Below are 27,467 nucleotides of genomic sequence, written 5' to 3'. Positions count from 1 at the left end.
GTTTTTGAACAATACTTACTTAGACTTAGTTTCTCCCGTTCCTTCTGGAACATTGGGAGACGAGTCCCTTCCGTTTGCTCCAGTCACTGGTTACCCTCCTTGCTCCATGCCAACTGACTCCTATCTCTCTTAGGTCTTCCTTGGCTTTATTTCACCATGTCATCTTTGGCCGTCCTCTCTTCCTCCTCCCCTCTTCTAGCACCAAGTCCAATAGCCACACTTGCCGGTCTTTCTCTTGGAGGAGTATGTGTCCAGCCATTCTCCTTCTCCTGTCCAAGACAATGTCAAACCGAATTGAACAATAAATAGTATTCTTAAAATACCATTTTATCAGACGTATTTAAAAAAATAAAATAAAATTTAAAAAACGGGGGGGTTAAATGTAACCATCATCCACCAATTATCAAAATGACTTACTACAGACAAAATACATTTTCGTTGTTGCTAAAATAAATTTTACTAAATTTTATTACATTACAGTTGAATAGGCTCTTCAGAACAGCAATCCTGGTGTGGAAAAGTGGTTCAGAAAATAAGTGGATAGTTTGAGTGTTTCCAAAAATAAAAATGAAAGAGAGAGAAGGTCAATAAGGGCCGAGGGGCGTTATGGACTTGACATAATGTCAAGAGGTGGCCGGGTTTATTCGAACATTACACTGTCCTTGTCACACCAAGAGGTTCAGATGGGCACTCTGACCCAGCACGCATAAACACGCACACATCCACAAAACACTCATTGACTGGACATGCCCTATACAAGCATAGCATCTGATTATTACAATAACAAAAGCTATTGGTTTGAAGTACAGGGGTTAGAGTGAAAACCATTTCAGACCACTTCTACAGAAAATGCTTACAGTATTTTGTGAAACGTGCTTCAGTAGACTTGTGTGCTAATAAAGGTCAATAACAAATACAGTGGCTTTTGAGAGGTGCTTCTGATCTGAGCCCACTCCCCAATATAACAAAAATATTAGCTTGACATTAATATTAATTTCTCCAGGGAAATAATATAATAGCTGGAACATTTAAAAAAAAAAAAAAAAAAAAAAAAAAGCATAAATAATGGGAAGAATAACCCAGGATTTCTTGGGGCTACGTTTTTACAAGAAAATGCTTATATTTGATGTAACTCAGAGAGGTATTGTAGAGAGCTCATTCAGTCCCTCAAGGAACCCTTCTGCTTTACGGAGTCTCCTTTTTGTGTTATTGAATCCTAAAAGCCAGCTGCTCTCCCAAGGTGATGGAAGGTGATGGCCTCTGCCAATAATCGTAAAGTGATGCAGCTTGGCTAAGCTTTGTGGACTTATCTACAATTATATTATGTTAGGATATGTTTCATATTCCTAGTACAGCACATACAGTACATACACAGTAAATAGCAGCACTGTGAACCACTACTTAGCACATCAACCACTTACTTCAGAGACTGGGATGCAAATATATGAGCTCCTGCCCTCCTGTGTGACATTTTCATGTGCGTATGTGTTCTCAAATTGTTTGTAGTAGGCAAAGGCGGGTAGTAATGTGTTACATGTACTCCGTTACGTTTACTTGAGTAACTTTTTGAGAAAAATGTACTACTAAGAGTAGTTTTACCAAGCCATGCTTTTTACTCTTAGTTGAGTAGATTCGTGAAAAAAAAAAAAAAAACGCTACTTTTACTCCGTTACTTTGGGCTACACAAGAGTCGTTACATTTTTCCTCTTTATTCTACATGTTAGATTTATTTGTTTTTTTTTTTCAAGGATGCCAAGAGTAGCTCTACCAATTTCACCAATGAGACATCACAACAATAATCACATGACTCAGATGCAAGTTTGCCATTCTATGCTCATGCCAGCATGCTGAATCACATGGTGTCTTTAAAGCACCATAAAAAATGAAGTATTCGACATAGAGCGCTGCCCTCAACATGACTCGAAAGCGCAGATTTTAACCTCTCTCCCAGTTTTTATTTGGCTCCGATTGACCACGGAAAACCAGATATTTGATCCTTCTAATTTCATAATAGTAACTATGAAGGAACTTCTACTGTTCAAACTAGGAACTAGTATTTTCTCCATTAGAGGGCACTCATGCTCTTGGGACAAATAATGCTATTTTCTGTCATTTTGTTTCTCGCTCACCAGAAATCAATGTTTTTTTGTTTTGTTTTGCTTTTTTATTTCTTTGGCTCAATGTGGTTATGTAATGGGTTATTGTACAGCATCATTATAACAACAGTTCATATGGATAACTGTATGCTGAGGAAAAAAAATACCATTGTTAAAAAAAAAAAAAAAAAAAAAAAAAATCAAACATAAATGCTTCATGACTTGAATATTCTTTTCGCCAAATACTTTTTTTTTTTTTTTTTTTACTTGTACTCCAGTACATTTTTTGCATAGCTACTTTTACTTTTACTTGAGTATTATTATTTCGAAGTAACGCTACTCTTAGTTGATTTAAATTTTTGGCTACTCAACCCACCTCTTGTAGTAGGCTCCAACTCATCCTATTGTGGACAAAACATATAGAAAATTGATGGGTAGAACATCAGTTTCCTTTAGCCGACCTCAACAAATATAATCTCAAAAGTAAATTATCTGTTTGGAAGTCAAGTCTTTAAAATTCAAGCCTCATAAAAATCAAAAACGCTTGTTGGATCATCAAGTATTTGAAATCTTATTTCAGATTAAGTTCATATTTAGGGGGAAAAAATGAAGTTTGAGATGTTAAAGTGAACAAGATTTAACTCACTTCATACTTCAAAACATAACTTGTGGGGCTTGTTTGCCTCTGTGTATTAAACGCACAGGGCAATGAATATCAAACGTTTTGTTTTGGAAAAACTGCAGCTATTGATTTGTGCAGTGAAGCCCAGTCAAGTATGAGTGGGGATGTTTTCATAAAGTTAGAAACACAAGTTTCAAAAGGTCATGGTAAGATATAAAGTGTGTATCAAAACCTCTAAATTATTGCAATCATTAAGAAAGTATTACGTAATTGATTTGGAAAAAAAAAAAAAAAAAACATTCTTCACTCTGTCCTGGAAAACATTAAATGCAGTTTTAAATACAATATTATTTTATTTGTAGTGGATGCTTTGTAAAAACTTTATCATGAACATGAAACCGAATACAGTACAGACCAAAGGTTTGGACACATCTTCTCAGTCGTGCATTTCTTTATTTTCATTATAAATTATCACTGAAGGTAATAAAACTATGAATGAACACGTTTGGAATTATGTACTTAGTAAAAAAAGGTGAAATAACTCAAGACATGTGTAATATTCTTGTATCTTTAAAGTAGCCACCTTTTACTCTGATTACTTCTTTTGCACACTCTTGCCATTCTCTTGATGAGCTTTAAGAGGGAGTCACCTAAAATGGTTTTTGACTTCACAGGTATGCCTTTTCAGTAAAGATGCACCGATACCGATACTAGTATCGGCAGGGGGCGCCGATCAGGCCGAAATGGTGGTATCGGTATCGGCGAGTACCAACAAAGACGGCGGCGATACCATTTACCGGTCCATTATTATAACAATTGACCACAGCCCGTTTCTCCTCCTGGCGCTCACTACACTCTGTCTCTGTGTTGTGTGATGACACGTGAACACCAAGCAGCTATTGCTATTGGCCTGCCTGCTCCAGACCAATGAGAGCGGGCCAATAGCCACTCCTGATCAATGGCTGCATGCAAGATTTGCGGCCTGAAAGTTTGGAGATGTGGAGTTAAATCGGCCAGTTTCAATACCTCGAACTTGATAAAACATTTGAAGACGAAACGTAAACGAACACAACGAGTTTGAGCCTGCAAGAGCAGGACTACTATCCAGAGGAAGAAGGCCGCTGGACCGGAGTAACAATCTCTGGTCAGTTCACTTCGTCTACTTTACTTTTATTGTCTTTTACTGAAAGAAATGCCGCAGTAATTTGGGAAGTGTTTCCAAAGTATTGTTGCCACCTTTCAGAAATAGAAATAAGGGACTCCCACCTCCCGAAAAAAAGGAGAGACGGGATGCTGTGGTCAATTATTATTACTTATAATTGTTAGCGTCCGCAAATGCGGAAACAAGGTTGAACCTCGAAGCAGACAACAAGCGGGGGATACATAAAAGGGTTTAATAATTGCAAACAAAAAATAACACGCGATCGCGGGATAGTAGAAATAACAAAAGGAGTCCGTGACAGCAGGTCGACGGACAAACTAAGACGATAGACAGCGGTTACAAACGAGAGCAGCACACTAACAGAAAAACCCAATGCAGGGCCATAACAAGCAAATGTAGCGAGATTATTGTGCCATATGTCAAATAGCGATCAGCAAGGCAAATATCTCGGCAGCCTTCTCTGAGATCACCCGTGCTTAAATGCTGCGTTGATGAGCCTGCATTGGATTCAAGTGCCACGCCCCCACGCCCAGCAACAAAACACAATCTAACCAGCAGCAGAATGTGACAATAATTTCATGAAAGTTGCACTGTTTGGACTTTGAGAGGTTTAAAAAAGTTTATTCAGTTCATTCAGAGTTTATTATTATGAATTTATTTTTACTTTCTTACTGTTGGGCTAGTATTATACATGTTTTATTAATTTCACAAATTTAGCACTATTTTGGCCTTTGAGAGCCAAAGGTTTATTCAACTATTGTCTACTAGGGTTTAGTGTACTTTTTCCTATTTTGCAAAGGTAAGCAACAGCCTGACAAAGCCTTGACAGCAATGATTTCACATCCAATTATGTAGCTCTCTGGAAAAAAAAAAAAAAAAAAAAAATATATATATATATATATATATATATATATATAAACGGGGTGGTATCGGTATGGTATCGGTATCGGCCGATACTGCACAGCCAGGTATCGGGGCCAAAAAATGGTATCGGTGCAACACTACTTTTCAGGTTTGATTAGTGGATTTTTTTGCTTTATCAATGGGGTTGGGACCTTCATTTGAGTTGCATTGAATGAGGTGTGTCCAAACTTTTGGCATGTATTGTACATAAAACATTTTGGAAATCTTTTACTGGAGATGGATACGTTATTTTAGTCTGCTTGTAAAAAAAAAAAAAAAAAAAAAAACAACAACTTCCTCCTTGTGTCCATATACCATTTTACCATTTTACAAACAGATAGTGTAAAGAAGACCTAATGAGGAAATGTTGTTTCTGGAGGGAGTCCAATACAAGTGGCTTGATGAAGAGCTCTGTCGTGGGCAAGTGTTAATGTGCAACCTTTGGAGAATTATGATGAAGTTCTCTCAGAGCCGAGTGCAGCAAGCAATGCCAGGAGTATTTGTTTGTGTCATTTTTTGTTTTAATTAGTAGAGTCCATTTTGTGCCTGCACCATAACAAACACTGGTCCATGTTCCAAAGAATTAACAGCATGTAAACTCATAATTGAACAGATTACTCCTCCTAACATTGTAGTTTGTGCTTTAGTTGAAAGATCTGCATTTTAGCCTATGATTTTTTTTCTTTTGATCAAAGTCTATTAAGTACAGTAGATATAAATAGAATTTACCTCATCATCACGTGAGCTCTCAATGATGTCAATGATGAGCAATGTCTCTGCTGGACACGTACTTCAGGAGTACCTCTTCATCTCTTGCTGCTGGTTGCTCTGCTGACGTCAGTGCAGCTGCTTCGCTGCATGGCGTGACGTCTGTGGCAAGAGAAAAACCTTTGGAGGAAAAAAAGTGAAATGAAAAATATGTTCACTTAATGTGCTTTTTCCCAAATCTTGACCAAAATACAGTTTGATTGTTTTTAGTTTTTGGACTTTTAGACTTGTGTTATATCATCATCCCCGCCCTCCTTCCCCATCATAACTAAACATAACAACTCAACAGAGGTGGGTAGTAACAAGTTATATGTACTGTACTCCATTACATTTACTTGAGTAAATTTTTGAGAAAAATGTACTCATAGGATTAGTTTTACTAAGCCATACATTTTACATTTACTTGAGTAGATTTGTGAAGAAAAAACACAACTCTTACTCCTCTACTTTGGGCTACACAGGAGTCGTTACATTTTTCCTCTTTATTCTATGCATTAGATTTTTTTTGCCAGTGATGCCAAGAGTAGCGCTACCAATTTCCCGAATGAAAGTCCGCAACAATAATCACATGACTCACTGATACCAATCAGACGAAAGCTTGCTTTTCTATCATCATGCCAGCCTGTTCAATTACATGATGTCTTTAAAGTGCGCATGACAGGATAAAAAAAGTCTTAAATAGCATTATTATTTGAATTGGAATTATATTTTGAGACGATTCGACTACATACAACAATTTGGCAAAGGCAAAGGACGAGAAATTAGTCTTTTAATCCGCCGTTTAGCCACACCTACCATTATAAGGCTCTAGCGTCCCCAACAGGAGGATGACGTCAGCAGGGTCATGGTTTCATCTGATTTAGAATTCAGCCCATTGAAGGGGAATTATTCAGTATTAGGTAAATGCGACAAAGAGAGCCGCAAAATGTCATTGTTTCAGTCTCTCTATTCCAATATTTTTACAGGATATTCTTTTTATCAAAGTATTTTTCCCCAATTGCTAAATAAATGGTATCGTCATGACAAATAACGGTCTTGTGCTAAATGGCATGTGAAATAATAAAATGCATTTATTCAGTACGACATGGCAAAATTATTCCATAATGGTCAAAACTGTCGTCTTCACCTTTACTGTCGCACCTCCCGAACGATATTTTATGCCACCGTAGTTAGTCCGGCTTTTGTTATTTCCCTGCCCCGGCTTCGGAGAATGTAAACAAACCAAGAAGCGTGACTGCTGCCCGACATGCTAACCCGAACCGAGTGACGTCTCAAAGTCTTATTTTTGCATTTCGAAGTGAAAAATCACACAAAACTAGCCCGGATCATATCACGCTGCGGCGGGGTTATCGATTGTTTTAGCCGATCGACAACCCGATCGGCAGAGAGCAAGTTGCAACCCGTTCCCCTGCTGCGGACAGGAGAGCTCGCAGGGGAAGCAGCTGGAGAGTACCGCCGGACAAACCAGCCGACGTTGGAGGAACTCGTAGCCGCCACATGGTCAACATGAATATGCCGTAAAGTAATGCTTTATTACACGGTGAAGACGTAAATAGTGAGCGAGTAGTGTGGAGTTGTTGTGCAGCTAACATGACAGGATGAGTCTGAGGATCACATTTCTACTTGTCCGTCCATGATCAAACGTAGGTAAATAGTCCTTTATTTAGAAAAAGTTTGCAGTGTTTACTTTGCAATCACTGAATTCATGGCCATTTTTAACACAAAGGTGCAATTTCTGAAAAAGGCTCTCACACCTCTCCCTGGTGCAGCAATTTTTTTACAGCCGTTTGGCTGGCGTGATGCGAAAAATAAACGAATGAATCAGCAAAATCAGCTGAATCCGGAGTCCATCTGCATGCTATAAAGCAATGCTGTGTTGTGAGATGCTGAGCCGGGGGACGTCATATTCGCATTCGTCCTAAACCCGAGACTGGAGGCGGAAGTCACTCATTTTCATGGCGCAGGATTCAAAAATTGAATATATAAAACGATCGCTTCAACACACATCGAATCGGTCCATTTCATTCAGGAGCATAAAACACCGCGTGAAATATGAAATAAACATGCTTTTTGGTGTCATACACACTTTGAAGTACCGTTAAAAAATGAAGTATTTGACAGAGAGCACTGCCCTCAACATGACTCGAAAGTGGATTTTAACCTTTCTCCCAGTTTTTATTTGGCACAGATTGACCACAGAAAAACGGAGATATGATCCTTTAAATATAATGTAGTAACTATGAAGGAAATAATCACTATTCAAATTAGGAACTATTTTCTCCACTAGAGGGCATTCATTCTCTGTGGACGAATAATGCTTCATTTCTGTCATTTTTTTTTTCTCTCGCCGTAAATCAATGTTTTGTTTTGTATTTTTTGTATTTCTTTGACTTTATGTGTTTATGTAATGGGTTATTGTCAGTCATTATAAAAACAGTTCATATAGGCGAGGTTCATCCTGCAAGTCTTAATGCACGAATCCAATTTTTTCGTGTTCGACTCGAGTGAGGCATTAACTTGACAGTCTGAACGGGACAAGTCGCATAGAAGCGGACCATTTCAAATCCGATCTGGGTCACTTTCGTATGTGGTTTAAATCCGATCTGGGCCACATTTTTCCTGAATGTGGCAGTGGTCTGAACTGTCAAGTCTCTCGGAATCGGAATACATGCAGCAATTACGTCAGCAAAGAGACAGCGAGACAGGATGCTACGGTCGCGATGCAGCTGTGCATTAGCGCTTAGCTTGCCTTGAACACGGCATTTGGGGAAGGGTTAGGCTTGACAAGAGTCATAAAAAAATATACATGCACGCACTGTCCGTGCATGCATATTTTTATACTATCGATCCATATAAAGTTTGAATATTAGACTAAACGGGTATTATTTATGTTTGTTGTTTGCGTCCTCTTTTTGGAAATCAAAATATGATCACCTTTGAATCATGTTGAGCCAGCATGCGTGGTCATTTGTTTTGATGGTTCTGCGCATGCGGGTCTTCTTGCTCAGCATGTGTCGGACTGCAAAACGGGCTCAATGGACAAGGGCAGTCTGAACGGGCACACCAAAAAATCAGATATGACAAAAAAAAAATCAGATTTGTGCATTAAGACCTGCGGTATGAACCTAGTCATAGATAACTTTGTGCTGAGGGAAAAAAATACCATTGTTTAAAAAAAAACAACAACAACAAAAATTTAAGCAGTTACTCATAATGTTACTCATCACTTGAGTATTCTTTTTCACAAATACTTGTTTACTTCTACTTGAGTACATTTTTTGGATGACTACTTTTACATGAGTCATATTATTTTGAAGTGACGCTACTCTTACTTGAGTAAAAAATTTTGCTACGCTACCCACCTCTGCTGCTCAATGATGCCCCCCCCACACACACACATTTTTAGAGGGCCTGCTCTCTCTACCAAATTATATTTTAGATGAATCATATGAATTGCAGTTAGCAGTGTTGTGCGCATTTTTTTTTAAAAAAGAGAAATTGTTATACAATATTATTGCCAGTGAGTCTATTTGAAAGTGAACAGGCATACAGCCTCTGCACTCTCTATAACCTTTATCCTTGTTCTTGTGTCTGCACAATGTTTTTCAGTGAGTTCTTTTACATCTCTTCTCCACTACTGGAGAAAATGTTGGATAAATAAGCATGCCGTTTTCTGCCACTGTGTAAAATGGCTCGTATCTGTCTTCGCTGTTAGAGAGTGAGTTCTATTATAAAGATTTGCATTATTCAGGAGGCCTGAGAGAGTGATCATTACAGATTTCAGTCCTTTTCCATCCTTCCTCTTGTGTCCAACTCAGTATCCTTGCCGGTAAAGCTATACAACAGAACTGACAATGCATATGACCACATCAACTCTGTTGCACTTCCCGCTCTGAGCACTAAAGAAGATTATGGCACCATCACCCAGCATTTCATGCTGTCTGACAAGACCTGCACCTTATTTTTTAGCGTTACAGTTCAAATGACACATGGCACGGACAGAGGCAAGGAATTTATGATGAACCATATGGTGCTGTGGCAGCTTTTAAGGTATAACATATTGTGGATAACACGGCGACACATGCTACACATCCCTGATAGTAAACCACAACGAGCATGTGATTAAAAACCTGCAAACTTTGCTGTTTGTTGGCAAATAGGCAGCTGTTTGGGAAGCTAAAGACAACAAAGTGGCCCTTGTTGATCCGTGGCAAGGTTATGAGATCTAATGACACACATTCTGCTGATATAAGGAAAATGTTGTACATGTCTACCCTGGAGCAATTAAGCTCCCATCCAGCATTTGTTTCATATGCCTCCGCTTGCCTCAAGCTTGGCATTCTGCTGATTACAACATGCAAGATCAATAATTAAACAAATTAAAGAGGACTTATAGGTCAATTTCCCTCCCCCCCTTTAGTCGTTTGCCCCGGAGTCGTCATGCCTATGTCTGAAAAACTTCTTACTATGTAACTGAATTACAAATGTTTCACCTCAACATTTGTCTTCACAATTCTGTTTGTGACCATAGTTTTACACAGCACTGTGATGCAAGGGGGACAGGGAATCGATGTGTCTCTGAGTGGTTGTGCTCATTTGGCAGGAGGAAGCACTGTAACACAAAGGACCCGTTTCCCAGTAATTTCTGGTCCCTTGACTTTTGGTGTAACATTTGTTCTTAAGTACGGGGGAAAACAAAGTAGTCAGTCATGTCAAATGGATTTTTTAAAGGCTGGGGCAAGTTAGTCAACAGACTAATTAACTCAGAGCTTCTTGAACATTTTACAGCAAGTGCCACTTCAAGAATTACAATACTGATAAGTAGTATACTAGGCAAAAGTGTTAAATAAAAAGAACAATGAAAAGCTGTTTTTTTTTGGGGGGGGGGGGGGGGGGGGTTATATCGCAATTTGAACATTTAACACATTTTTATATTTTTTTGTGAGGATGATTATGAAATTAAAGGGACAGACATCACCTGTATCATGTTTATCTCAATTAAAAGAATCTAAAACTATGCCATTTTTCTGATAAGCCATTGTGGCGAAAAACAAAAGCCAGTATTTCCAGGAAGTGCTCGTCCGACATGGGGGCAGTCATTTTATCAATGCTATTACTGTTTTAGCTAATGAAAGGCAAGTATCTCATACTAACCATCCTTGTGATGTCAGTAATACCCAGTGTCCCATTCGCCTGTTCCAGTCTATCAGTGTTTATATGAATGGATATACAGTGGGGAAAATAAGTATTTAGTCAACCACTAATAGTGCAAGTTCTCCCACTTGAAAATATTAGAGAGGCCTGAAATTGCCAACATGTGTTGTCCTGTCCTATTAGGCCTCTTGGCGGCTTCATATGAGTTTGATTCTGAACAATAAATAAAAATTCAAGTGAATGTTCAGAGTCCTATTATTAACATTTTCAGATGAACTGGCTTTGTGCTGAGAGGACTCAGGTATAATTTTAGGAATTGACCCAATGATTATATTGCCATGATTATACAAAAAAATCTTCCGTTTCTGTCGTTACCTCAGGAATTGCCTCTTTAAAATGTTGTAGTAGTCTGTTTTTTTGTTTGTTTAAAGAACAAACAGGAAAACAACAAAGCTGAAAAAAGCTAATTTGTTACCGAGCCTTAGCATTTTTTTAATACGTTGTTTTCTGATGTTGATTTTTACTCCCCCCCAAAAAAGAAAATGACTTTTTCATTCACATCATGGATTATTTATCATACAAACATGATAGATTGGGTAGCTTGTATATTGATGTAATCACTACATAACAGACGGTTAAAAGTAATAAATGAATAAAAGGAAAACAGAACCCTTCCCTATAGTCTCATTATTATAGAGACACTCACTGATTAAAAAAATGCAAGGAAAGCGCAACCATCCACTGCTTTCAATCCATTACCAAGCGAATTTCCTCTTGGGAGATCATGCAGATTAGTGTAACATGAGAAGCCCATCAGTATGAAAATACTGTAGGCCTATAGCTAGTCACGCAGTGTATGTTTTGAGTGGAGGTAAGAGGTTGGTGGAGTTCTCCTTAAGGCTTATTTAAGGAGGTACAATCACTGATTTACTATACTTTCCAGGGAAGTACATTTCCAAATTGTTCGCATGCTAGAATTTTCATTTACTGGTGAAATTAGGATTTATGTCAACATGATTGAACTACCCCAATTGGGATAAGCTGTGTTTAACCATTTAACTCACTGGCTGCCTTTGAGGGTGCTACACGTCCAATCCATTTTGACTGGGAGCGAAAGATGACCACAACTGGTCCTCCCAGTTTAAATGAATTGGACTCTCTTGTTGACGCTGGCAGGCAATGAGTTAAATACAGTGGTACCTCTACTTACGAACGTCTCTACATATAGAATTTTCAGGTTAAGACACGCCTCAACGGGAAAACATTGCTTCTTGTTAAGGAAAAAAAAATTCAGGACACAAAAGGCAAAAATACAGTATGGCTGGTACTCCAAGCTCCCAGTTTTCTGAACGCAACCTACAGTGTATCACAAAAGTGAGTACACCCCTTGCATTTCTGCAGATATTTAAGTATATCTTTTCATAGGATGACACTTACAAAATGACACTTTGACACACTGAAAAGTAGTCTGTGTGCAGTTTATATAATAGAGTTAATTTATTTCTTCCTCAAAATAACTCAAAATATAGCCATTAATATCTAAACCTGTGGCAACAAAAGTAAGTACACCCCTATGAAAAAATGTACATCCCTAAATGTCCAAATTGAGTAGTACTTGTCATTTTCCCTCCAAAATATCATGTGACTCATTACAGGAGTGCTGTCAGCATTGCTGCAGAGATTGAAGACATGGGGGTTAGCCTGTTAGTGATCAGGCCATACGCCGCACTTTACATCAAATTGGTGTGCATGGCTGTCACCCAAGGAGGAAGACTCTTCTGAAGACGGTAGACAAGAAAGCCCGCCCGTCTCATCAGACCATAGGATATGATTCCAGTAATCCATGTGCTTTGTTGACATGTCTTCAGCAAACTGTCTGCGGTCTTTCTTGTGTACCGTCTTCAGAAGAGGCTTCCTCCTGGGGTGACAGCCATGCACACCAATTTGATGTAGAGTGTGGCGTATGGTCTGAGCACCAACAGGCTGACCCCCCACCTCTTCAATCTCTGTAGCAATGCTGACAGCACTCCTCCGAGTCACATGACATTTTGGAGGGGAAATGACAAGCAGTACTCAATTTAGATATTTAGGGATGTGCGTTTTTTCATAGGGGTGTACTCACTTTTGTTGCCACGGGTTTACATATTAATGGCTATATTTTGAGTTATTTTGAGGGGAAAATAAACTAACTCTATTATATAAGCTGCACACAGACTACTTTTCATTGTGTCAAAGTGTCATTTTGTCAGTGTTGTCCCATGAAAAGGTACACTTACATATGTATCTGCAGAAATGCGAGGGGTGTACTCACTTTTGTGATACACCCTAGAATGTACATAGTCTCAATATATGTCCATCAACGTACAGTAAGTGTTGTTGTGAGGCACATCAAGTTGTCTTCCCTTGCCTAAAAGCGTTTTCCATCTGTAAACAAACAAACAAAACTTGTAACACTTAGGGTAAGAAACCTATTCATGACTTGTAGTAGATGAGTGTTTGTTTTCCATTCCTTTATCGTTGTATAACTAGAACTAGCAAAGCTAATGATGTCTCAGCTGTGATGCAAAACACAAAATTGTAGTCAAATTAATCATAATTGTGCCACCCTATGTACACGTACTGATTAGTAACAGGCTAGCAGCAGATAGCATGTGTTGCAGCCACAGCAGTACAGTAGTTGTAGTAAATAATAAAGATGTTGATTGGGTCCGATCACGTCATTTTCAAAGTATCGGAATTGGCAAAAAAATATCGGACATGCGTTTTTTAAATATATATGTATTTTTTAATTAAATCGTTTTCTAATTGTAATTGACGTAACAGACAAAATGTCTTAAACTCATCCAGAGTCTTTAGTTTTGGCTTAAAGTAGAGCTATCAAATTTTTTGGGTTAACGGCGGTAATGACGTTAAAATATTTAATGCATGCGCTGCACGACCCACTCACGCATTGTCGAGTTCAATCTATAACGGTGCCGTTTTACCTATATATAGAGCTAAAAGGCAGCGTGAAATGGGTAGAGAGAACTTTGGCAGCCTTTGGAGCCTTTTTTTAATTGGCTAAAGCCTTACAATCCCTCTCTCAACAATTACAAATATTGTGGGAAGCAATGTGGGGAAGTACCGTAGTAATTGATCTTTTTCTTAACACCCTGTGTTATTTCCCAACGCAGAGAAGATATATCAATTGGTGCCACTAACCACAGTCATGGTTGCACTTCCTATCATGCATTTGGGCAGAACAGTTAAATGGCTACAGCATCATTTACTGAAAGCTAAATAAATACACTAGATGGCAATATTTAGTCACAATATACAAAGTCACATTTATCCTTTAAGAATTACAAGTCTTTCTATCCGTGGATCCTTCTCACAGAAAGAATGTTAATAATGTAAATGCCATCTTGAGGATTTATTGTCATAATAAACAAATACAGTACTTATGTACTGTATGTTGAATGTATATATTCATCCGAGTTTTATTCATTTTTTTCCTAATGCATTGCCAAAATGTATATGATTGGGAAAAATGATCAGGAATGATTGGAATTGAATTGGGAGCAAAAAAAAAAAGCAATCGGATCGGGAAATATCGGGATCGGCAGATACTCAAGCTAAAACGATCAGGATCGGATCGGGAGCAAAAAAACATGATTGGAACAACCCTAGTAAATAATATTAAACAACATAATTACAATCATCATCGTAGTAATAATATCAAAGACAACAAATAGTTTCATGTGCAAGATTTTAGCTTTAGTATTTTTGGAGCACTGTACACATGAAAATGCAGGAATAGGAAGAACATACCTTCCATAACACAGCGGCAACATGGCTACATAAACACCTGGTCTTTGTGGTGGCACGGGCTTGGTTCCACATCTGCCTTCATGAACATGTTGTCCTCCCATGTCATGATGATGACAGATGGATGCGGTATTTCCAAATTGTCTTTTTTTGAGGGATTTTGATGAGTGATGCCACTCCAGCTCCACTGGTGTTTTGATTAGAAAAAGTGTATAACGGAAGTCGCGAGCAGAAATGCGGAAATAAAGCGGAAGTTCCTCGGAAACTTGTCTATAAAACATTTATGTCTAAATTTTGGGTGGCTTGGAACGGATTAGGGCATTTACATGGAAAACATGTCTCTACTTAGAGAATTTTCAGGTTACAAAACTACCCATTAATTTCCTAGGTAGAGGTACCACTGTACTAAGAAATTTAGATAAATAAATAAATAAAATTTAGATGTTATTATGGGCCATAACTAGACATGTGCCGATTACCGGTTTCAAGGTATACCGTGGTATGAAAACATCAAGGTTTCAAAACCACAAAAAAATTCCGTCATCCCGTCCCTAAGGTATTAGCCATTTTTTATGTTCCAAAAATGCAGAGAAATCCCTGGCTTGCAGCTGTAAGGTTCAACCCTCCCCCACCGGTTGTTGCACAGTATCAGTGAGTCAGCTGTGCTACACGATGGCTGGAGGAGGTGAAACTCCTTTAATTTTTTCCCCATAGAAAAAAACGAAGTCGCTGTTATGGGAATACTTCGGCTATAGAAAAGTTACAGACGGCCGTGGCATGTAGGAGGGCCAACTGACATGTCAAACATGTTTGTGGAGGGTGGCTGCCAAGGAGGCAATACCTCCAATATGATTTTGCATTTATACAAAATTAAAGGTTAGTAAACACTATCATGAACGTTTCCCACCAATTACGTGAGTTAACTCCAGCGTGCTTAGTGTGTCTAGCAGTGGTAAAAAGTGTATTTTTTTCTCTCCGGGAACTGTCTGTGTTGAGAAAGAGAGTGTGTATAATGTACACATAGTACGAGTCATACACATGTGCTTTTTATGAAAAATAATTCAATTATTTTTGTTCTGGTGGTAATACCCCTAAGGTCGTCTGGAACCGGTCTTCTGCATGTTCCGAGAACAAGAACCAAGCAGGGTGAGGCAGCATTTAATTATTATGCTCCTCACCTCTGGAACAAGTTACCTGAAAGTATGACGTGTGCTCAAACTGTTAGCTCTTTTAAATCAGGGCTAAAAACGCTTTTGTTTAGCAATGCATATCCAAAACTGTCTATATGTTTCAATCTACTTGCTTTCTATTCCTCTTGTGCTTATCTCCATTGCTGATTTCAATTATTATTAGTAGTAGTAGTTTTTGGTTTTATTTTTATTTATTTATTTTTATTCTATTTGTTATTCAATGCGATTTTTATGTATAATTTTATTTCCGATTTTGATTGTCTTGGTTTTTACTTTGTATTGACTTAAATGTGATTTTTATGATCTTCATGTGATGTAAAGCACTTGAATTGCCTTGTGTTGAATTGTGCTATATAAATAAATTTGCCTTGCCTTGCCTAATAATGTTGAGCTGTGGCTTGCGGGTTTAGGCCTACCTACAGCACTGCATTTATTTTAATTTTATTTAGAATATTTCAGTTATTTTTTAATTTATTTTTTATTTAACTTAACATTTATGTTCCACTGCTAATATGTTTTAAAAATTTAAAATCATGTTCAATGGATTTTTTTTTTTTTTTTTTCAAACCCAGATATCTCAAACACATTTTAGAGCTGTAATTGCAATACCGTGATGCTGTGAAATTTTTGCTTAAGGTTTTCATACCGTCAGAATCTCATACCGGCACATGCCTTACCATAACCAGAGTGTATTTCTGTTTTCATTCAATTTCATTAATTCACATTTTTAAAATTCATTGAAAAGAATGAAATAATAGTAATATAATTATAATGGAGACTCAGGCTTCACATATGTAGACATCACATTTTGGGTAATGTAGTGTGAGCACATGTGACACCCACGTCTTTATATGGCGTTAAGTTTTTGTTCTATATTTAATTAGCAATAAAATAGTCACTTGTCTTATAAAGGGTTAAATGGGATTAGTTGGCTCATTCATAATGTGTGACCAAAGACGAGGCTGAAAGATGGTGCTTCGCATTAATACCAACCGCGTGGGCGACTGTTCCATGCAGCGTGCACGACCTTAAAGAATGGGCCGGACTCCGCTTGCCTCCTAGAGCTGCGGTGAATGGGGGGCTGCGTCAAGCGCGCTATATAAACGCGCGGGGCTTGCTGCAGCTCCAAGCTTCAGTGAACAGCTCCGTGGTGCTGAACACTTCAGCTCCATTCTCACTTGACGAGAGCAACACGAGTGGAATCATGGACGGACTCTCGTGGAAACTTTTTCTCCTTTGTTGCTTGGCCACCGCGGAGAGCTCCGCGCAAGACTTGGGACAGACGCAGTTTATTTGCACGTCGGTGCCCAAGGATATGGACTTGTGCGCGGCAACCATGCAGAACAGCGGGCCGGCGGAGGACTTGAAGACGACCGTGATGCATCTGCGGGAGACGGTGCTGCAGCAAAAAGAGACCATTATGAACCAGAAGGAGACAATCAGGGAACTAACCTCCAAGTTGAGTCGCTGCGAGAGTCAGAGCATCCCGGCCGCGGCGGGACCCGGCGGGAGGCGGCCGGGCGCCAAGAACACCATGGGGGACATTTCACGGGGTACCGCAGAGACTCTAGCGCAGCTGGGACACACTTTACAGACTCTCAAACAAAGACTGGAGAACCTTGAGGTAGGCGAGTTGCGGTACACCTTTGCATGCTTCACTCTTTCAGCTCTTTGTACTGTTGGTCAGCTGAGGCTCACAACAAATTAAATCTTATTTTTTTAGAGCAAGCATGGCAATTCATTAGGCACACCAGCAACATGATGGAAGACTATCAAACAGCGATGAAAATAATAGGGTTTGACTAGAGATATTGCCACACAACGCCTTAGCAAACTACAAATAACTTCATACTGAGTATATAACCTTACATTACGGCTATAATTAATCCAGTTAACCCTTTATATGGCACTAATTTAAATACTATGGGGGGACTTCAGAGTGTGATTGGGTACCATATCCAGAGTATACAGTATTTCTTTTTATTCATTTAAATTCTCATTGTATTAACATTTAATTATTTTTCCAATTTTATTCATAAAATGTTATATATGTTAAAAAAAAATAAAAATAAAAAATTTAAAAAAAGAATTAAAAAATAATACCATGACAACACATTTTGGGTCATGTTGTTATTGTGACCTACATGACCCAAATGGGATGTTCGCGTATATGTAAGGTGATATGTTTTACTAAAACATTTAGTTACTTGCTCTATAAAGAGTAAAACACCCATAAAGCTTTTTCACAATTGATAATGAAATATACCTTACCAGGTAGTCAATGAACTATAATGCCGAGGCAACTAATTTTACAAATAAATATTTCCATCTCTATCCATTCCTCTTTTTCTTCCTCCGTACACTACAGCAATACAGCCGAGGGAATAACACCGTGCAGGCGAACAGTCTGAAGGATCTGCTTCAAAACAAGATAGATGACATGGAGAAGCAGGTTTTGTCTCGGGTCAACACGTTAGAGGAAGCCAAAAGTGGCTCGAGGAATGACAGCGAGCAAAGGAACCGTGTGGAGTCCACGCTCACTTCTCTGCACCACCGCATCACAGACCTGGAAAAAGGTGCGCTCGAAGCAAAAACATTGCTCTATCTCAAACCGAGGAGTGTAATTAAAGTTCGTGTCTTGCTCAAGGGCACATCGTTCTCTTGTAGCATGTTGAGATGAGTTCATGAACTCCCAGGGACCCAAATGCTTTTCCCCCAGCTTGCTGCTGCTGCAGCATCCATCGGAGAGGAAAGAGAGCTGCAATGCTTTGCATAATTATAAGACTTGTTTGCCCTTTCGTTTTTCTGAGCACTGCCAATGAGGGCTTACTCCGACTTGCTATAATATAGTATAACTCAGAATTAAAGCTTTGACTCTAAAGTTAGGTCTTTTACTTTGAAAGAACTGTGTAGACATATCTAATATGAAAACAGTATACTTCTACATGGTTTAAGCTTATAATCAAAAGTGGGTAGAGTAACCAAACATTTTACTCAAGTATGAGTAGCGTTATTTCAAAATAACATTACTCAAGTAAAAGTAGTCATCCAAAAAATGTACTCAAGTACATGTAAAAAAGTATTTGGTGAAAAGAATAGTCAAGCAATGAGTAACATTGTGAGTAACTGGTTACATTTTTTTAAACAATGGTATTCTCAACACGAAGTTATCTATATGAACTGTTCTTATAATGATACTGTGCAATAACCAATTACATAGCCACATTAAGTCAAATAAATACAAAATAAAGATAAAAAAAAATCATTGAATTCTGCCGAGAGAAAAAAATGACAGAATTGAAATATTATTTGTTGAAAGAGCATGATTTCCCTCTAGTGGAGAAAACAGATCCTTGTTTGAAGAGTGAATAGTTGCTTGATAGCTACTATGATGAAAGTAAAAGGATCATATCTCTGGTTTTCCGTGGTCAATTGGCGCAGAAAAAAAAAAAAAAAAACTGGGACAGAGGTTTAAATCCGCGCTTTCGAGTCATGTTGAAGGCAGCATTCCATGTCAAATAATTTTTACAGTGCTTCAAAGACGGCACGTGATTGAACAGGCTGGCATCAGTGGTGGGATCATAGAACGACGAGCTTGTGTCTGATTGGTATAATGGAATGATAATAATAATAATAATGTGATTATTGTTGCGGCGTCCCATGGGTGAAATTGGTAGAGCTACTCTTGGACACACTTGCAAAAAAATAATAAATCTAATATGTAAAATAAAGAGGAAAAATGGAACGACTCTTGTGTAGCCCAAAGTAGCGGCGTAAGAGTAGCGTTTTTTTCTTTACAAATCTAATCAAGTAAAAGTAAAAAGTGTGGCTCAGTAAAACTACTCTTATAAGTACTTTTTTTTTCAAAAATCTACTCGAGTAAATGTAACAGAGTACATGTAACTCTTTACTACCAAAATATGCTTGTAACTATCCAACAAGCCTTTAGTGATCACAAGTACATTCCTACTGTTGGAAGATAATTTCATACGAGATGTGCTTAATACTGTTAAAATACATAAATGAATAAAATTACATTTATATTGAAAAACTGGCAGCTGTGATTACCAAAATTTTCCCATAAAAAAAAAGAAAATAACATGCATCTAAAAACAGTATACTGCTTCGATAACTGTAAAAATCAACATAGTAAACAATTAACATTGTAATGTTTTTAATTTTTAATTTTTATTTTTTGTACTGAAATTGATATGTAACTCCCTAATGGTGGTGACATCATATTGCAACTTTTCCTCATTCATCTCATCCAGTCTGGATTTCAACCCCCACCATTATCTTGGCAGTCAAACATGCTAACTACTGAGCAGTTTGAAGAAGTTCTGTGCATGTAGGAGATTTGAAAAAGAGGACTCCCTGAGTTTAAAAGAGTGTGCTGGCAGTTGAAGCTAAATTGTGCTATTGCCTCAGTAGTCGGCACACCTGACTGCCACAGTGACAGCATGGATTCAAACTCCAGTTGAAGAAGCTGAAGAACAACTAAGGGAGCATTGTGATGTCACGACCATTAGAGTGGTTAAACATAAGTACATTTTACAGTCCTGTTATGATATGTTAAACAAAAATCATATTGTATAATAATATGTAAAATAGAATAAAATATAGTTCTTTTTAGGGTAGTTCATTGTTATTTTGAAATTTAACCATCTTCCTGTTTGTTTTATTTATGATTATGGCAACCACATCTGCCAGTATCTTACCGTCAGAGGTGGGTAATAACGCGTTACATTTTTTTGAGAAAAATGCTCTTCTAAGAGTAGTTTTACTAAGCCATACTTTTTACTTTTACTTGAGTAGGTTTGTGAAGAAATAACGCTGCTACTTTGGGCTACAAAAGAGTTGTTACATTATTCCTCTTTATTCTACATAGTGGATTTCTTTCTTTTTTTGCTAGCGATGCAATTGCCAAGAGTAGCGCTACTAATTTCACCAATGAGACGTCGCAACAATAATCACATGACTCCATTACACCAATCAGACGCAAGCTTGCCTTTCTGTGATCACGCAAGCCTGTTTATTCCTGCGTCTTTAAAGCACCGTAATAAATGAAGTATTTGACATAGAGCGCTGCACTCAACATGAATCAAAATCGCAGTTTTAAAACTCTCTTTCAGTTTTTATTTGGCACCGATTGACCACGGAAAACCAGAGATATGACCCTTTTAATTTAATAATAGTAGCCATGAAGGAACTGCAGTATTCCCTACTCAGACTAGGAACTATTTTCTCCACTAGAGGGCAGGGCACTCATGCTCTTTGGATAAATAATGCTTCATTACGTTTTTTTTTCTCTCTCTCTTTAATGATTTCTTTGGCTTAATGTGATTATGTAATGGGTTGTCTTACAGTATCATTACATCCACAGCTTTTATAGGTAAGTGTCTGCTGAGAGAAAAAAAACCCCAAAACATTGTTTAATAAGCAGTAACTCAAAATGTTACTCATTACTTGAGTATTCTTTTCACTAGATACTTTTTTACTTCTACTTGAGTAAATTTTTTGGATGACTACCTTTACTCTTACTTGAGTATTATTATTCAGAAGTAACTCTACTCTTACTTGGGTAAAATTTTGGGCTACTCTATCCACTTCTGTTCACCGTAAACTCAAGGTTTTTGTTTGTTTGTCTGCTTACAGCGGAAACATTCGTCAGTTTGTGCAATATGGCTTGTTCAACCCTCTAACTATAAACGTGTGCATGTGGAGTTTGCATATTCCCTCCAGCTTCCTCCTCCACTGCAAAACCGCACACGCATTTAGAGCTAGCTGAAATCCATCGGTGAATGTGAGTTTAAATGGTCGTATGTTCAATCTCAGCCCTGAAACCCTCAAGAGGACAAGATGTAGAAAATTGCTTTGTCATGGGTAAATTAGGCCCTCAAGGGAAATCTTGTCCATCCCAAACAAGGAGTCAAAGTGTTATTTACTCTAATTTGCTGATACAAACAAAAGGACAAAATGTAATGTCTTTCAATTATTTTGTTATTCTTCAGCCCTCATATAAATTCATCATCTTTGTTGGCTCATGAGCATAAGGAGGAATGTTGATTAATACTGCTTTATCCTATTACTAATCTCCGAATACACACAATAAATACATGGAAATCCCCAGAGCAGGTAGAAACAATTTTTTACAGACTTACATCTCCTGTGCAGGCAAAGAAAACAGACCCACGGATAAGTTCCAGCTGACGTTCCCACTAAGAACCAACTACATGTACGCCAAAGCCAAGAGGAGTCTGCCAGAGATGTTCTCCTTCACTGTGTGTCTCTGGATCAAGTCCGGTGCCTCACCAGGAGTTGGTACACCATTTTCGTACGCTGTTCCAGGTCAGGCCAATGAGCTGGTGCTGATTGAGTGGGGAAACAACCCAATGGAGTTTCTCATTAACGACAAGGTACATATTCTACAGAAGTGTGGATACGTATATGTTAATTAATTTTCTGCTACCTTACTGAGCTAAATTAGGAAGTGAAGGAAGAATGTTATCGAGGAGAGAAAGTGACAGTGGAGGTGATTCAGTAGGACAGGGAGATATGTGGGAAGGTTGTGGTCTGAAATAACTTTTACATTGAAATGTGTCTGCCGCAGGTTGCAAAGCTGCCGTTCCTCATCAATGACAGCAAATGGCATCATCTCTGCATCACGTGGACCACCCGAGATGGAATGTGGGAAGCCTTCCAGGATGGCGTGAAGAGGGGCAGTGGGGAAAATCTTGCACCCTATCACCCAATCAAACCAGAGGGTGTGCTCGTTCTGGGACAGGAGCAGGTAGATATGAATACTTGTTGACATGGAAAAGAGGAGTAGTAAAATTAAACAGCCAGTTTGAAACAAGGATACAGAAGGACCTTCAAAGTTCAGCACAAATGTGAATTGTTCCACTGAACGTAGACTTTTTACACTGTCAAAATAAAATCTTCAGTGGCAAAGTGTGAATTTTATACAAAATAGTTTTGAATTAATAAACTCTCACTTCAGAAATGTTAACTTCAAGGTTAGCGTCTTTAAACCCATTTGGGAGTGCCTTTTTAAGAAACAGTATGAAGACATCAGGTAAATAAAAGATTGCTGCTAAGACATTTGAAAGGCAAACATGATTTTCTTTCATATATATTTATAGGACTTTCCTTGGGCATTTAGTCAAAATTTTGAAAGTCCTCACAGGAGAAATTATTTGATTACCCATTCTAAACGGGTATTAAAACATCTTTTAAAAATAGCACAAAGACAACAATGTAGAATCACATTTTCACTATTCATTTCACATTTTAAACACATTGTATGTCTAGTTTTGGTGAAATGACTCACAAATGTTTATAGTGATATCAAAAACTGATTTATTTTATGTAAGATAAAAGTATTACTGTAATTTTCGCACAATAAGGCGCACCTGACTATAAGCCGAATTGGGCACGAAAATGGCATTTGTTCATACATAACCTGCACTGGACTACAATCCACAGCTGTCCTCACTGTATTATGGGATATTTACATCAAAAGATATTAACCGGTAACACTTTATTCGACAGCGGCATCATACGACTGTCACAAAACTAAATGAACCACCATGAAGCTTTGAACTAAATAGCTGCAAAGCTTCATTGCTTCAAGAAGGCTCATTTGGCCATTACTGCTCCTTTTAGGGAGACAATCAACCTCTGCTGTGACCTACTGTCAACACTATTGTTTTCCAACATGCCTCCTAGCATGCATTGCAGCGCTACAGAAGTAAATAATCAAAATTCATGGTCTGTGCTAATTATGTCTTCAGTTACTGTTCCATTTTTTTCATGAATTGATAGTTATGGTATTAGGTAACACTTTATTTGACAGTGGCGCCATAAGACTTTCATTAGACAATCATAATTAGGACATGACACTGTCATGAGCATTAATAAATGCTTACAACAGGTGTCGTTTAGTGTTATCTGGCAAATTATCCCACTTTTGAATAGATGTAAAAGATCCAAGCTGGACATAAACAGAGTTAGTGGCATAAATTGCCAGTGGACACTTAATGACATCCGTCATAAGCATTCAGTAATGCCCATGATTGTGTTATGTCATAATTATGACGGTCTTATGACAGTTTTATGACACCGCTGTCAAATAAATCAACAAATAAGCCACAATGGACTATAAGCCGCAGGATTCAGAATGAAGGGAAAAGTAGCGGCTTATAGGCCAAAAATTACGGTAAGTGTCTTACAAAATGCATAAAAATAAGTACACCTGATCAATACAATACAAAATACAACTACTCAGCCTTTCATGACATGTTGGATAAAATGATAACTTGTAGCATCCAAAAAATAAGAGCTCACAGTTTATAGACGTGCTGGATTCCGGGGCAGCGGAGGGATTATTGCATTTGCCCTGAAGGCGTTTGTCTTGACATTAACTTGTTTCTACTCCAAACACAGCTGATGTTGTAGTGTTCATTCCATCCTTTTACACTGCTGATATTGGCATAGTGTCACTTCCACCTTTCTGTATGGTTATTAACAGTCTTCTATCAATCTTTTCTCTTTGCTTTTTAAAACCCACACTTCACTATCAGACTTCAAAGGCATTTGACTTGTGATGTTTCATAAAGTGCCGTAGCTTTTAATAGGCAACACCAATAGCCCTTTGCTTGGAACAACCGAGATAAATATTGCCTCACAAACAGGGTGAACACAAGCTTATTGAAAAGAAATCCAGACTTGAGTCCTTTAATAACAATAAAAAAAAAAACTGCATGAAAAAAATTATATCTGCTGTGGTTGGCTGATAACCAATCCAGCGTGTAGCTACCCCAATGTCTGTCCAGATAGGTTCCAGCTCACCAACATCCCAATTAAGGAAAGGCGATATAAAAAATGGATGGGTGGATAAATGCACAGTTTTAACTATTATTTTTAATTGTCTCTGGCAGGATACACTAGGGGGAGGCTTTGATGCAACGCAAGCCTTTGTAGGTGAGTTAGCAAACCTAAACATCTGGAGTAGGAAACTGTCCATCGCCGAAATCCACAACTTGGCAACCTGCAACAGTAAAGCACCGGCCGGCAATGTGTTCTCTTGGATGGAAAACAACATTGAAATATTTGGAGGAGCAACAAAATGGTCCTTTGAGCCTTGTCGTTCAGCCAACTGAACTGAATCGAAGCCATGGAGAAAAGGCCTCTGTGTATTTCAGAGTTTATGTTGTTCTCGTCTTCATTTGATGTTTGTTAAGAGGCCATTTGATTTTAAGTTTAGTTGTAAGCTTCAATTTGAGATATCAGCCATTTCTGAGTATTAATGTGCTGAACAACAGTTTTTATCCTGGGGGCAGTGGGGGAATCATTCTTGTTTTCTGAGGCGCTGAGTTGAAACCACAAAATCGATTTTGGTTTTGGCTTCTCCGGTCTGGGACTAGCAGCTGGCAACGTTGACTCCACGTCTGGACATGTCACCATCCAGGCAAGGAATTACATAAGCGTTCCCACCTGTTTCTCCGAGAAGCCCTTGTCAATTCTCGTCAGTGGTTGACGCTGTGAAAAGATGTCGAGCGTGAGTTTTCTTTCTCCTTCTCCTCCCCCTCCTCTGTTCTCACGCCGCATGGCCCCTCCGGAACTTGCACTGTGACTGACAAAGAGAACGAAAGGAGAGGAGGGCATGAATGAACAATGCAAAGTCAGACTGTGTTTGTGTATGTCGTTCGCTTCAAGTGTTTCTGTAAGAATGTCGCCGACTTGCCAACATTGTTACAAAGCCTGGGTGCCTTGGGCTGGTACAAATATTCAGCACACAAAATGTTTTAAGTTGCAAAATCAGTGTTTATCGATTTCTTTTTTTTCTTTTTTTCTTTCTTAAGATGGGTTAAATTTATCGTTTAAGGTTGTTATCCAACATGTGTTTTGGCAGGTGTTTGTACTGCTCTGTATTAGGAATGTTACGGTATCTGTATAGTAACAGCATGAATGACAGAGTGCTGTGAAAGCATTGTTGAAATCTGCTTTATTATCTTTGGGTGTGGGTTTTTTACTGCGTTGTTATATGCTCCAAGCATGGCAAACCTGAGAGATGAATAATTTAATTTTTGTAATAAAATTGTGATACTAAATGTCACAGTGTATTTCTGGTGCTTTGTCGTGTGTGTGACAACCCAATCTAGAATGAAACGACCTGCAGCCAGAGTTTGACAAAAGCACCAGTTACAGATACGTATTACCCAAGGTTGGATCCTTAAAACTTTGAAGGTGTATTGCTGTACCTCATTTACTTCACATCAAATACTACAAATGGTCACCTTTCCTATTCCTTGTCCAAGGTAATAGTTGAGTCACACATGCATCGTTGTTAAAGTCTAGCAGCAGAAATGGTTGTCCAACCCTACAGCCCACACAACATTAAAATTTATCTAAGGACGCCTTTTCACTTAGTAAACCTTGCCGTGCAGTGGATTGATGTGAATTTAAATAGGCCAAACAATTACTGTATTGTAATCTTTCCTTGTCAGTTATGAATGATAACTTTTATCATTAAAAAAAAAAAACTACACTACAAATATGCATGACACAGTCCATTATGCATAGGGCGGAAAACACTATGGTGACTTGAGGTTCTGCTCTGAGACCCCCAATTTGACAAAATTTCAAAATTGTCCTATATGCATGTGTGATTCCTCATTAGAAAGGTTCAAATATTTTCTGGGGTAAGAAAAATTTTGAACAGGAGGGTATTTTTTGACACTTTAAAAGTAGGTCAAATCGGGTGAGTGAAAAATAGGCATTTTTGAGACCTTTGAAATTTTCTTTAAGTTTCTCTTTTTAAAAAATGGTTTTGGATACCCATCCTGGTACATAATAAATAACGAACACTTCAAGATGATCCCCCTTCTTCTACTCAAGTCTTTGATAATAAATATGCATGCACTAAGATATGTGGGTGGATGTACAATAATAAAGGAAATTGGTGTGTGAGTAAATGTAGATTTAATATAGCCCTATGTTTTATTTGGTAAATAAACATGGCTAAATGGGGAGTTTGCTGTATAGTTAATCATAATTTTACAGCATACAGTTTTTGATTGGCTTGATTTTAATCTGTTCAAAGAAAATACATTTTCAGGGGAATTTTAGGGGTTAAATTCCAATACCATAATATTGTAATTATTGCGGTGGGCTTTTAAAATATTTTTTAAAATTATGATTAAAGAATGTGAATGTGAGATACTAAAATTAAAAGGCTCCATTATGCATATAGAGAACATATAAATGTGAGTACATCATACTATTTAGTGTATTTAGCATTGAAGCCTATGACCTAGGCTTTATGATTTAAGCATCGGCTGTATCTAATACATCAATATCATCCCATAATAAGCAATCCAAACGGCAACAAAGGTCAAAAAGATAATGAATAGCACGCTAGTCAGTTAGCCTGCTGTGTCCATAATTCTCGCGCTAGCGTTTAACTGCAATGTACGTCTTTTTGTGGTTTTCCGGTCACTCGACGTGCGAGCATGAGAGAGCATAATTAAACACAAGATGATTTTAACAAGATATTATTGCGTACTGACTTTGTTTCGATCCAAAAATCCGTGTAGCATGTGTTGTCAAGTGTCAAGACACAGCTGTGAATGTCCACAAGCGGACTTTGTGGGGATTTTATGAGTGAAACAAGGTAATATAACAAGGCTCATGATGCAGAAGTCACGGACAAAAAGGATTGGTCGAAATTCTCTTTTTTAAATATTTAATTTTAATTTTTTAAA

At 38.1% G+C, this 27,467-nt stretch overlaps 1 protein-coding gene and 1 long non-coding RNA gene across 2 annotated transcripts; one reads left to right on the top strand and one right to left on the bottom strand.

Moving 5' to 3' along the window:
* Positions 1–18,646, bottom strand: LOC130920956 (uncharacterized). Its single transcript, XR_009064263.1, has 3 exons — positions 16,696–18,646; positions 5,513–5,671; positions 1–269 (listed from the first exon to the last, which is right to left on the bottom strand). It is a non-coding gene; the product is annotated as an uncharacterized LOC130920956 (long non-coding RNA).
* LOC130920955 (neuronal pentraxin-1-like) lies at positions 16,759–25,819 on the top strand. Its single transcript, XM_057844528.1, has 5 exons — positions 16,759–17,326; positions 18,071–18,278; positions 21,877–22,118; positions 22,313–22,492; positions 24,642–25,819. Exons 1-5 carry the CDS (start codon positions 16,907–16,909, stop codon positions 24,861–24,863), a joined length of 1,272 nt encoding a protein of 423 aa, XP_057700511.1. The 5' UTR covers positions 16,759–16,906; the 3' UTR covers positions 24,864–25,819.
* The last annotated feature ends 1,648 nt before the right edge of the window (positions 25,820–27,467 follow it).

The sequence above is a fragment of the Corythoichthys intestinalis genome, chromosome 8, assembly GCF_030265065.1.
Source record: "Corythoichthys intestinalis isolate RoL2023-P3 chromosome 8, ASM3026506v1, whole genome shotgun sequence".
In the NCBI taxonomy this organism is placed as follows: domain Eukaryota; kingdom Metazoa; phylum Chordata; class Actinopteri; order Syngnathiformes; family Syngnathidae; genus Corythoichthys; species Corythoichthys intestinalis.
This window is presented reverse-complemented; position numbering and strand designations above follow the sequence as displayed.